This window comes from Helobdella robusta (assembly GCF_000326865.2).
Source record: "Helobdella robusta unplaced genomic scaffold HELROscaffold_35, whole genome shotgun sequence".
In the NCBI taxonomy this organism is placed as follows: domain Eukaryota; kingdom Metazoa; phylum Annelida; class Clitellata; order Rhynchobdellida; family Glossiphoniidae; genus Helobdella; species Helobdella robusta.
The window spans coordinates 1,140,763-1,153,044 of record NW_008704704.1 but is presented as its reverse complement, the minus strand read 5'-3'; the positions used below and the strand labels follow the sequence as shown (position 1 = coordinate 1,153,044).

General features: G+C 34.9%; 1 protein-coding gene across 1 annotated transcript; it reads left to right on the top strand.

Annotated features, from left to right (window-relative positions):
- Window positions 1–1,263: 1,263 nt before the first annotated feature.
- Window positions 1,264–2,831, top strand: HELRODRAFT_175851 (hypothetical protein; the record flags this gene model as incomplete). The annotated part of the gene is made up of 3 exons (XM_009023230.1): window positions 1,264–1,460; window positions 1,520–1,598; window positions 2,751–2,831. 3 exons carry the CDS (start codon window positions 1,264–1,266, stop codon window positions 2,829–2,831), a joined length of 357 nt encoding a protein of 118 aa, XP_009021478.1.
- Between the last annotated feature and the right edge of the window lie 9,451 nt (window positions 2,832–12,282).

Here is a 12,282-nt window from a genome sequence, read left to right as displayed (position 1 = left end):
CTAAACGTTCACCAAAAAACTTTAGTGAGAAAAATTGAAAAAACAAACTACAAACATATTAACGCCAAACATTCGGTAGAATTTATAGAATATTGTATATATATATATATATATATATATATATATATATGCTGGTATATATATATATATATTATATTATGAGGGTTTTTTGTTCAGAATCGTGGGTCCAGTAGGAAGGTGGAAGATAATAAAATTTCTTCCGGAAAAGAAAACCTAATAAATTGTCAAAGTAAAAATTTGAACGAGGTTGACTTAAATAAGTTAAACGATAAAGTAGAGTTGAAAATTTCAGTTGGATTATTAAATAATAGGTCAATTGTTTCTAAATTTGATACAGTTCATGAATTAATCTTGGATGGGTAGGAAATTTTTGTTTTAGTTGAAACCTGGCATAGGTCGTCTGATAATATTTCAATTAAATTGTCAATGCCGTCTGGCTATAATTATATCGATTGTTTAAGAATGCATGATCCTTTACTTACAGGGTGATGTGATTGTATTTTTTGGGTCCCAATTTAAGTTCAAAAAAAATAAGTTTGCTTTTATTATCTTCATTTAAAGCTGTTGCACTCAAACTTACAATAAATAATAATGATTTCGTTTTGTTGGCGGTGTATAGGCCTGGTTCTGTATTGGTTAACGCTTTATTTTTTAAAAAACTTAGAAATATGTTAGAAAATATCTATGTTTTAAGTTTAAATATATTGTTTGTGGGTGATTTTAATGTCCATGTTTATGATCAGGAAACTATTCGTCTGTGTGAAATTTATGAAATGTTCCAATTGACTAACCATGTAAAAAAGTCAACTCATATTCTTGGTAGTATACTTGACCTAGGTAAACTCCTAGCACTCCACGCTTATGTTGTTTACATCGAAAAATATTGAAAACTTTAAATTTAACTCCGCCCTTCACTAATATTCACGACCAACCGAAGCGCTTCATTTTATTGTAATAAATCATTAAACAAATAATTTAAAAAATTATATTTAAAAATGTTTATTAATAATTTTGATGCCAAATAAAATAAGATAATATATTAAAATATAGATAAAATATAAATAAAATATGGATCAAATTTAAATGTAATAGCTGAGCTGTGCAATCTTTTACATGGAAGAGCTTTAATATAAAAACGAAATTATTCTATCCTTTTTTTTTTTGCTATTTTCTCTTCCATTCTTCAATTGCATTTAGTTATATTTTTCATTGAGAAAAATGTATTAATTATATAAGTTAAAAATGGCTGTTTACCCCTCAGTTGAAGAAATGAAAATGGTTGAACTGATAGTTTTTATATTAAACACAGAAAATGCTGTGAGGTGGGCAAAACAGCACGGTTTGATAGCAGCCCCGATGACATGCCGCTGTCTTGCAGACATAAGGTTTACATACTTTTCAGTTGCGGCATTGAATGTCGGGAACACATTGCCTGACAGGTTCAATTTACATCGGGATTTATGTATGGACTGGGCTCTGAATTGCACTGCACGAATAGGTGGCCCGGACACATTGTTCAAATAGATGAAAGCTGCATCTCACCTGCAAAAAGATTGAAGAACCAGAATGCACGTCCAGTTTGGGCACGCTGGGTTTTTGGGAGACATCGATACACAAACAAAGGATGCCTTTCTGGTGGAAGTAGATAGACGAGATGCTGCCACGTTTGTTACCATTGATATAGCAACATGTTCTGCCCTGTTGGTTTCATAAAGTTTAATGTTTTAAAATTCATTTTGGTTGGTTATGAAATATGGTTTGATTTCAATAATTTAAGGTAAAACAGTTTGGACGGATCAATGGGCTGCTTATAACCGGATAACCACCAAACCGTAAATCACTCCATTACATTTCGGGCCGTAAACGGAGTGCACAGAAATAGAGTAGAGAATTTGTGGCAATGCGCCAAACAAAAATTTAAAAGAATGAATTGAATGGTATGTGCATAGGAGATAGAAAAGAGCGGTTCCAAAAAGCCCTTGAAGTTATACGACATTATTACGCGGTTTAAATTTTTGAAATCTTTTTTAAATTTTTTTTTATTAACTATTGAATATTATTATCAATCAATCAATCAATCAATCAATCAATCAATCAATCAATCAATCAATCAATCAATCAATCAATCAATCAATCAATCAATCAATCAATCAATCAATCAATCAATCAATCAATCAATCAATCAATCAATCAATCAATCAATCAATCAATCAATCAATCAATCAATCAATCAATCAATCAATCAATCAATCAATCAATCAATCAATCAATCAATCAATCAATCAATCAATCAATCAATCAATCAATCAATCAATCAATCAATCAATCAATCAATCAATCAATCAATCAATCAATCAATCAATCAATCAATCAATCAATCAATCAATCAATCAATTAGCTTGTAAATCGCTATTTCCGCGATGTTCAACAGCGCTCCTCAATAAATTTAGAAAACTAATGGGTTTTGAGATCCGCTCTGAACTTCGTAAGTGATGAAGAAGTAGTCAGAGAAGTAGGTAGAGAGTTGCAGAGAAAAGGGCCAGAAAAAGCAAAAACAGATTTAGCAAAGGAGTGTTTATCATGAGTTAAAAAGAAGCGAGAACAAGAAGACGATCATAAACCGGGACGTTTAGATTCAATAAATATATCTGATAAGTACTTAGGAAATAATTTAGATTGAGACTTATATATAAATGTGCAAATTTTAAAAATTATTCTATCTTTTATAGAAAGGAAGTGCAGGAGAACAAGATATGGAGATATATGAAAAGAGAAAGGGGCACGGGCAACTAGACGAGCAGCACAGTTAAATGCTTTGCTTAAAGGATAGAGTATAGAATCAGGAAGACCATAGTAGAGCAAGTTACAATAGTCAATCCTAGATAAGACTAACGAAGTAACAAGAAGGAGAAGAGTAAAATCATCAAGAAAAGGCCGAAGCTTTTTATTCTACGTTGATGAAAGTAAGAACTTCTAGCAACACTATTAATCAAAGATATTAGATACTTCTGTTTTCTTTTTTCTATAAAAATATAATGTGCAAATAAAATTACAAATTTAAAAAATTATAACATTTTTTAAAAATAAAAAATAATGATATAAGAATATCATTAAAATTTACAAATAGAAAAAAATGAAGCGCTTCGGTTAAAAAATTCACAAATTGAAAAAATAATGCACTTTGGTTGGTCATGAATATTAATGAAGGGCGCAGTCAAATTTAAAAGTCTTCAATATTATTCTATGTAAACAACATAAGCATGGAGGGCTAAGAGTTTACCCTTGACCTAATTGTCACTTCACAAAATTTTCCAATTGCATAAGTTAAAAATTTTTCCAGCGGCATTTACTCGGATCACAGTTTGATTCAAGTTCAAATACCAATAAAACAGGTTCGTTACAAGACAAAAACTAAACTAGCCAGATCATGGAGGCATATAAACGAAGACGACTTTTCAACGCTTGTAGCAAAATCTGCTCTATCTAAAATTCGAAATCATGCCAAAGTAAAAATATAGATTACGAATTTAATGTCTTTAATGATGAATTGAAAAAAAATAGTTGATATAACCCACTTCATTATGTTAAATTTAGATGTGATCCCACTCCCCTTTGTTTGACCGGGCGTGTTATATAGCAAAAACAGAGTGCCGAAAAAAAGAAAGAAAATATAGAAAAAAATTGTTGCCTGAACATTGTAATGAATGGGTTAATGCTTTGAGGTTGTTGCATGTTTCTTTTCGATATAAGAAACAACAAAGTAAGAATATTTATAATGTATTTTATTTGTGTAATACAAAAACAAACGAAAACGTGTTCGGCTTTATGATTAGACAAAGTGAAGTTTGATTGTAAAACGTCTCGCAAAGAAGGGCTGTTGCATTTGTTCCTAAGCTGTAAATAGCAAGTCGTCACATGCTCAAATTAGGGATGTGCGGTTCAACAATACTCCCCACCAGAAGCGTAAGCTGTTGATCGATACTTATCAAGATATCAAAATGGGAGGTGAACTGTTCTTCCCGATCTTATGGTTTTCTAGAATGTTGGAATATTGGTGTCGATAGGTCGATTTGAGTGTGCTTAAGTCGGCGTAGATGTTTCTGTTGCTGGCGTGTCCTCGGATACTGTTGGAGATAGTGTTGACGCTTTTGTTGATGCTGATGTGTCATTTGACGACGGAGTTGGTTTTGCTGAAAGTGTTGTAGAAGGTGACGACGGCGCTGTGGTCGTTGGCACAGGTGACGGTATGGATGTGGATGATGCCGGTGTGTATGCGGGTTTGAAGTGGTCTATGGCCACCGTGTCTCTATGCCCCTTTTGTCAAGGACAAAGTATTTTGGGTCTCTTTCCACCACTGTGTAGGGTCCATCGTAGAGAAGTTGTAGTGGTGAGCGGTGAGAGTCCGTACGAACAAAAACCTGTTTTGTAGTAAGAGGTCTTTTGGAATGTAACTCACGTTTGTATTTGTTCTTGGTTGTGTTGCTTTTAGAGCCTCCGCCCAGCAATTGAGTTTTGATGCATATGACTGTACGGTTGTGTCTGGCCGTGGGTTTGGAAAAGCTCCGAGAAGGAGGAGTGTTGTGCTGTAAACGAGTTCTGCTGGTGACAACTTTAGGTCTTCCTTTTCCGTTGCACGAATGCCTAACAGTGTCACTGGTAATACATCTGTCTATTTGTCTGAACCGTGAGCCATAAATGAGACCTTAAGTTGTCTGTGCAATCGTTCCACCATACCGTTGGCTGCTGGGTGATAGGCGGTGGTGTGAATATGTTTAATGTTCAGTAACTAGATGAATCTCTTGAAACCGAAAAATGTGAACTGGCTGCCTCTATCTGTTGTAATGGTTTCTGGGACGCCATACAACGAAATCCAGTGTGTAAATAATTTATCTACTATTGTTTCCGTTAAAGTATTTTTAATGGGAATTGCTACTGGCCATCTGGTGAATCAATCGACACACTTTAAAATGTGTGTGTCCATCTGATTATGGCATTGGTCCGACTAAATCGATGTGGACATGTTGAAACCTGCTGCTTGGTGGAGGAAATTCTGCTGGAAGTGAAGCTGTATGTCGATGTACTTTGCTGCGTTGACATTGAAGACATTCTTTGCACCAGTTTTGGATGTCTTTATCAATGTGGGGCCAAACGTACCTGGTTCCAATTAACTTTGATGCTGCTTTTGCTCCTGGATGTGGCAAGGAGTGGAAATTTAAAAAAACTGATTTTTTGCATGCTTGTTGGAACTAGAGGACGCGGGGTGCCTAATGAGGTGTCGACGATGATAGTGTTTTTTGAGTTTTTGACTGGAATTATGCTGATTTTTAATTAGCTTGTGTTGTCAAGGAGTGTTGTATCATTATCCTGTTTTTTCGACATCTCATCAAGGTTTATTGCTTTTGACGTTATTGCGGCTACCTCTGTACGTGATAATGCATCAGCCAAGATGTTGTTTTCTCCTTTCACGTGTCGAATGTCTGTTGTGAACTGTGAGATGTAATCAAGGTGTCTGGTTTCTCTTGGTAATAGACGATTTGAATTTAAATGTAAGGCGAAAGTCAATGGTTTACAATCATTGAATATTGTAAACTCTCGACCATCGAGTAAATGTTGAAAATGGCGGATAGCTGAATACACTGTCAGCAGACTCTGTGCTGTAGCAGGTCTGTGTTGGATTAAATTTTTGTGAAAAGAAAGCAATGAGTCTTGCAATCCAGTGATTTTTCTGTTCTAGTACCGCTCCGGCAGCAACGTCTGAAGCGTTAATAAAAAGTTGAAAGATACTTTTCTCTTGAACATACCATAAATTGGTTGCCGCTTGTAATGCCTGTTTGACTTCTCTAAAACTTTGTTGTTGAACCTCGTTGAGTTTTAATGTTTTTGATTTGCCGGTTAAAATGTCAGTGAAAGGTGACAATATCGTTGGGCATTTAGGAATGAATCGACGGTAGAAATTGATCATTTCGATGAATCGGCGTAGTTGCTTGTTAGTCGTTGGTTCCGCAAAATTGATGATTGCCTGTACGTTTATGTCGAGGGGTCTAATGCCTTCACTGTCGAGTTTATGTCCCAGAAATGTTGTGGATGATTTCGCTCATTAACATTTCGATGGATTGATGGTTAGTCCGTTGTCGTGTAGTCGTTGAATGACTTGTTCTACATGGCTGCTGTGTTTTTCGAAGGTTTTACTGGTTATTAGTATGTCATCAATGTGTGCTTGGACAAAAGGTAGCCCTCTCAAAATACTATCGATGAACCTTTGGAAAGTCTGTGCGGCAATTCTTAGCCCAAATGGCATCTTCAAAAATTCAAACAGACCGAACGATGTTGTCACTGCCTTTTTTGAATATTTTCTTCTGCTACCGGAATCTGGTGGTAAGCCCGTACGAGATCTAGCCTCGTAAACCACCGCACCTGTTCCAGACTGTGAGCGATATCATAGATGTGTGGAACTGGATATCGATCAGGTGTGGTCATGTTGTTGAGTGCATTGTGGTCTTTTTTTTATTATTATTCTTTAAAAATCAGGATCTGACAGACGCAGAAACTGTAACAACATGTAAGGCAGTGAAACAAAATTAAACAAATTAGTGAGAAAACATGAAAAATAAAATATGTTAGAATAAAAAAAAAATAATAATAAGACAAATAAAAGAAAAATAATTGACGATGGAATATAAAATGAAGTAACGGCAAATTGATAGACTAGATGATGACTTAGTGGGTTAGTGAGGTGATCGATAAATAAAGGCTATGCCTGTGTGTGAAAAAGTTTAATGAGTATTAATATATTTGATGACTTATTAATAGACAAAATGATAACTTAGTGAGTTAGTGAGGTGATCGATAAAAGTGAGGTGATCAATAAGTAAAAACTAGTTCAGTAATGATGAAGTTTTCTTAAGTGCTAATATGTTTGAGGTGTCTTGTGATGAAGGTATTTTCCTGGTATGTAGATTGGACGACTTGATATTTATGTTTGCGCTGACGAAGGTTGTGTGTTGTAGTTTTGATTGGTGGTAGTAGAGAATGGATGACTTGGTTGTTGTTGTCTCCGCAGGGTCTCCAATCTCCTGATGACTTTGCCACCATATGAAGTTGTGATGCCCACGGGCTGTTTGACGGTCTGATGATTTCGAGTTGAAACATGTGTTCGAACTCGGCTTTAACAGCTCGCAACTTCTCTGGGATGCAATCGTCGTGGGGCCGTATAATGTGGTGGTCCAGAAGTCACGATGTGGTGTTGTATCTTGTTTTTATTTTTGTTGTTGTTGACAGGTATAGTTAGTTTGGGAAATCTGTCAATGATTTTACCAATGTTGTTGACTGACACCAGGTACGGTTTGACGTTCGAGATGATATTGGAGTGTTCGACAACCCCTTGTACTTGTAGCCTAGTGACGTTGTCGAAAATTTTGTGTCTTTTCATATCGACCGTAATATAGAAGTGTGACAAAAAGTCGGCGCCCAATATTGCTCGTGTGAGGTCGGCAATGATGAAAATCCATTGGAACTTACGTCGTAGACCAAGATCAATGGTTACGAGTTGTTGTCCAAATGTGTCGATGGTGCGGCCTTTTGCAGCTTGCAGCTTGTAGTTGAATTTGGGTCGATGAAGGTGTTGTCGTGAAGGTATAATGCTTACCTGGGCTCCCGTGTCGACCAAAAACTTTGTCTTCGAAATGTTATTGGTGACATAGAAGAGGCGACACGGTTTGTTGAATGTTGGTGTAGTCGCCTGTTGTTTTAGTGGCTGTTTGTTGTTGTTTGCCTCTACTCTTGTTTGTTGATGTTTGATGTTTGTAAATGATGTAAGCGACTAAAAGTATTGTGGCCAGAGTTTGCCGCCGCCTTTAGCAACTTGGCGTGGTTTGACGACTTTTGTTTTGTAGTTGCATAGTCTTGTGCAATTTTTTACTTTGTTCCCATAAGTTTTATGATACCAGCAAATGTCTGTCTCGTCACAATCTGTTGTTCTAGATGGAAATTTTGTTTTCGTTTGTTGTTGTTACTGATGATTGCTCATGAACGCAAATACTTCATCCATCTGAGCTGTCAGCTCTTCGATAACAGGTTTTGCTACGTCATTATGTTTTGTGATGGTAGAGCCATTTCGATTGGCTATTTGGTGTACTCGATCAGCCATAGTCGCTAATCTCTGCAGTGTCTCGTCTATTGAGGTTGACAGGTGCATTTGTATTGTGAATGGCAATTGATCTAACCACAATTGTTTTAAAATGCTTTCGTTTCTGTTGTTAGCCCCCCACAGGCTTTGCTGGTGCCTCAGTAGTTGTAATGGCGTCCTGTCTTCCATGGCCACGCCTCGAAGCAATGTGCGCAAATTTTCTTCATCCGAAACTGAACGTCTCTGCGTCAACACATGCATCAGTGAAGCATAAGTTCGTGCTGACGCCAATTTCGTCTCCACGTCTATGATGACGTTCATTGGTAAACTTTCAACCAACATATGATACCAATCATCTTCTTCCAAGAATCCACGGCCCTTAAGCACATTTTAAAAGTATTTAAACCACGCTTTTGGGTTTGCAGTGCTGAATAAGTTTAGTTGGAGTGGAGCTCTCATCGTTATTCTCATTGTTGTAGTTGTGTCTGCAGTTTTGCAAGCCATCGCGTTCGGAGTCACCAATTTGTTTCGTGATTCTTTCGATATAAGAAACAACAAGTAAGAATGTTCATAATGTATTTTATTTGCAAAATACAAAAATAAACGAAAACGTGTTCAGCTATACGATTAGACAGAGAGAAGTTCGATTGTAAAACGTCTCGTAAAGAAGGGCTGTTGTCGTAGTCTCTAAGCTATATATAGCAAGTCGTTACATGCTTAAATTAAATTCAGTTCATAAATTAGCTAATCGTGCCTCTGATCAGTTTCTAAATTTTTTCAATAAAAACTCGATAAAGTTAAACAAGTCACGAACTTAGTTGATCGACCAGTGTTTGAAAAATGCAAATTGAATAAAAATAATTTGTTTTCATCTTTTCCACGTGTAACAGAAACGGAACTTTAAAAAATTATATTTGATTTGCCATCAAAACATGTTCACTGGATGTTATTCCTATATATATTTTTAAAAAGTATTTACATTTGTTTATTACTTTTCTAACAAGTTTTGTAAATATGGGTTTGACTACTGTGTATTTCCTGCTCGCTGTAAGCATACAATTGTCCTTCCAATATTGATAAAAACTGACGAATTGCAGAAGCCATTTTCATTGAATCAGAAAAACCTTCCATCAACATCCTACAACAAATCGCAACAACACTTCCAACTCGAAGAATGAACAACAATAACGTTAATCGGATCAACAAGCAATCTAACAATAATGATAATAACAATAATGATAATAACAACAACACCATCAACAATAACAATAATAGTAATAATAATAATAATGAGAGCATCCTTTTATTTTCTGACACCAAATACCAAATATCAATAATGAAATAATTATAAAATCCTATTAATCTAAAATGCTCGTCACTGCAAGTGAGTACATTAATAATAATTATTATTATAAATATATTATAATAAATATTATAATAATAATAAAAACTATAATAATAATAATAATGGGAACAACCTTTTATTCAGCAATAAAAACAATGAAAATGACAGTACAAATAAAATAAAATAATGAAATAAAATAAAATGTCAAATGCAATAGAGTATTAATCTAAGAAGCTCATCATTCAAATCGAGAGATACGACCAGAGTTAATTAGTTTTAAAATTGATTCATTTCACATTTCTGTCCCAATAGATAGCCTATGACGAATGACGATGATATGGTTAAGTTTATAAGGTTATTGTAAAAATAATCAGTCTAAATAATATTTATTAGCAAAAGATTAATGTTTTAAAGAGACCTAAAGTAGATATTTCAAATGTTTTTATTATTATTTTAAAATGTTTTAAGTCGTCGTTTAACTTATTTTTCAAGCTATTAGAGTATTTAGATTGTTTGTAGTCTTTAGAGTTGAAGAAGTTAGTCTTATGGCAGACTGTCAACTCCAGGATTTCCAATGTTTTGCCGCGTAGCAATGCGATATCTGGTCGCAATGTCTTGAATAAGCGTGATGGTGGTTGAAAATCCCCTGTCTCAAGATCAGATAAAAATGGAGACGTCTGGGTTGGCGCATGATTTTAACTTGTCGAGGATTATTATTGCTAAAATTGTTTTGTGTCTTGTTGTGTATCTAACCAATGCCGATGCTGAGCTGCAGTTAGATATTACATGTTTATTGGTTTGCATATTTTTGCATAACGAGCACTGGGCAGTGAAGGACTTTCCCCATCTGGACAGGTTGGCATTTGTCGGCAGCTGTTGAATTAAACCTTTCCGGACAAATCTGAACAGAACCTCTGGAAGGCTCGTAACGTAACGTGACCAGTGAGCAATTTGAGCCGCAGGAATCTCATTGCTGATTGCTTTGACTATTGTATCTTGACAACGGAGTGAGGTTAGTCGTGCATATTCTGCACTTTGTTGTCGAAGCATTGTCGCATTGAGCGTCGGTTTGATCACGCTCGAATCAGGGAGTTGGTTGTCAATCGCAATATAGTTGTTGAACAATTCGGACTACAAACACTTCAGTTCATCATTGCCATGTGCTTTTAAATAATTGCGTAGTTTGATCCGCAAAGATTCGGCATAGTGTTTGAGAGACCTAATGTTCAAGCCTCCCATTTTGTAGAGGAGGGACAGGCACTCTGCCATACAACTGCTGATTGGCAGCGATGCGATAGCCATGATCTCACCGACTTAACAATGAGAGAGTCAAGGCAGTTGCTTATCCAAGTCAAACAAGGAATTGTAATTGCACAGCTCACTGTTTTTATTGCAATAATAGGGTTTTACCGAAATTTTACTATTTAAATCTGGTTTTAAATAATTTTGCAAATTTTAAGGAATATGGCTTCGGTTTTAATTTTAAATTTAAAAAAGTTTTAATAATAATAATAATAATAATGGAAACTTTTTTATTTCAGCCAAAGTCGTTAAAAATGAAAGAAAAGTAATTAAAAAACGTAATATTGTTCAATAAAAACCTCAATGCTCATTGACTGGGACAAGTGCAAAACGATAATGTATTCAAATTTGGTTATGAAGTGTCCTTTTCGCAATAAATGGCATAGGTCGATCTAATCCCAGAGTCTATTAATTTGTTAATACAAACTTTTTATAGCAATGCGCACATTTAGTCGTATTAATTAAATTTATTTGATTTAAAATTACTAAAACACATATTAAATGATATATAATAAAGTTTTTCTTTAAATTTAAAATCAAAATCATAGCTATATTCCTTAAAATATGTGAAATTATTTAAAACCAGATTTAAATAGTAAAATTTCGATAAAACCCTATTTTATTGCAATAAAAACAGTGAGTTTTTCAAATACAACTCTCTTGTTCAACAGCAGATGCAATAATAATTGAAACTCTTTTATTTCAACCGAAGTCGTTAAAAATGAAAGATAAAAGTAAATAAAAAATTGTAATAATATTCAATAAAAACCACAATGATAATTGTTTAGGACAAGTGCAAAACGGTAATATATTCAAATTGGTTATGAAGTGTCTCTATCGCAATAAATGGCATAGGTCGATCTAATTACAGAGTCTATTAATTTGTTAATAAATGAAATCGGCCATGAATTTTTAATTAACGTCAAATTCAAAATATTGAAAAAGCCTATCGAAGTTATTTCAAATGCTTTTAGAAAAATTAAACCGTTCTTAAAGTCAGCGTTCAAACATGAATTGAAATTATTTTCGTATTTCGATAGTTCGTAGTTTCTTGATTTTAGCAGATTTGTTTCATGGCACACCGTTAGCTTGATAATTTCAATTTTGCGGTTGCGTAGAATGGCGATGTCTGGACGGATGGAGTTGAACAGTTGCGATATTGGTTGAACCGCCTCTGACTCGATATCTGCGTATATCAGGCAATCCTCTTGGCAACATGTCTTTAACCAATTAACGATCTCAGATAGAATTTTATTATGACGTTTTGTATATCTTGTCAGCGCAGCAATCGATCCACAGTTGAACACAACATGTTTGTTAGTTTGCTTTGCGCCGCGCAGAAGACAGATAATCTTGTATCTTTCCGCATCTGACCAGATTGGCGTTGGTTGGCAATTGCTGAATAATATATTTTGTAGCAAATTTGTAAAGAGTTTCTAAAATTGTATCTAATTGTTTAAACCAATGGGATATTTGAGATGATAATTTT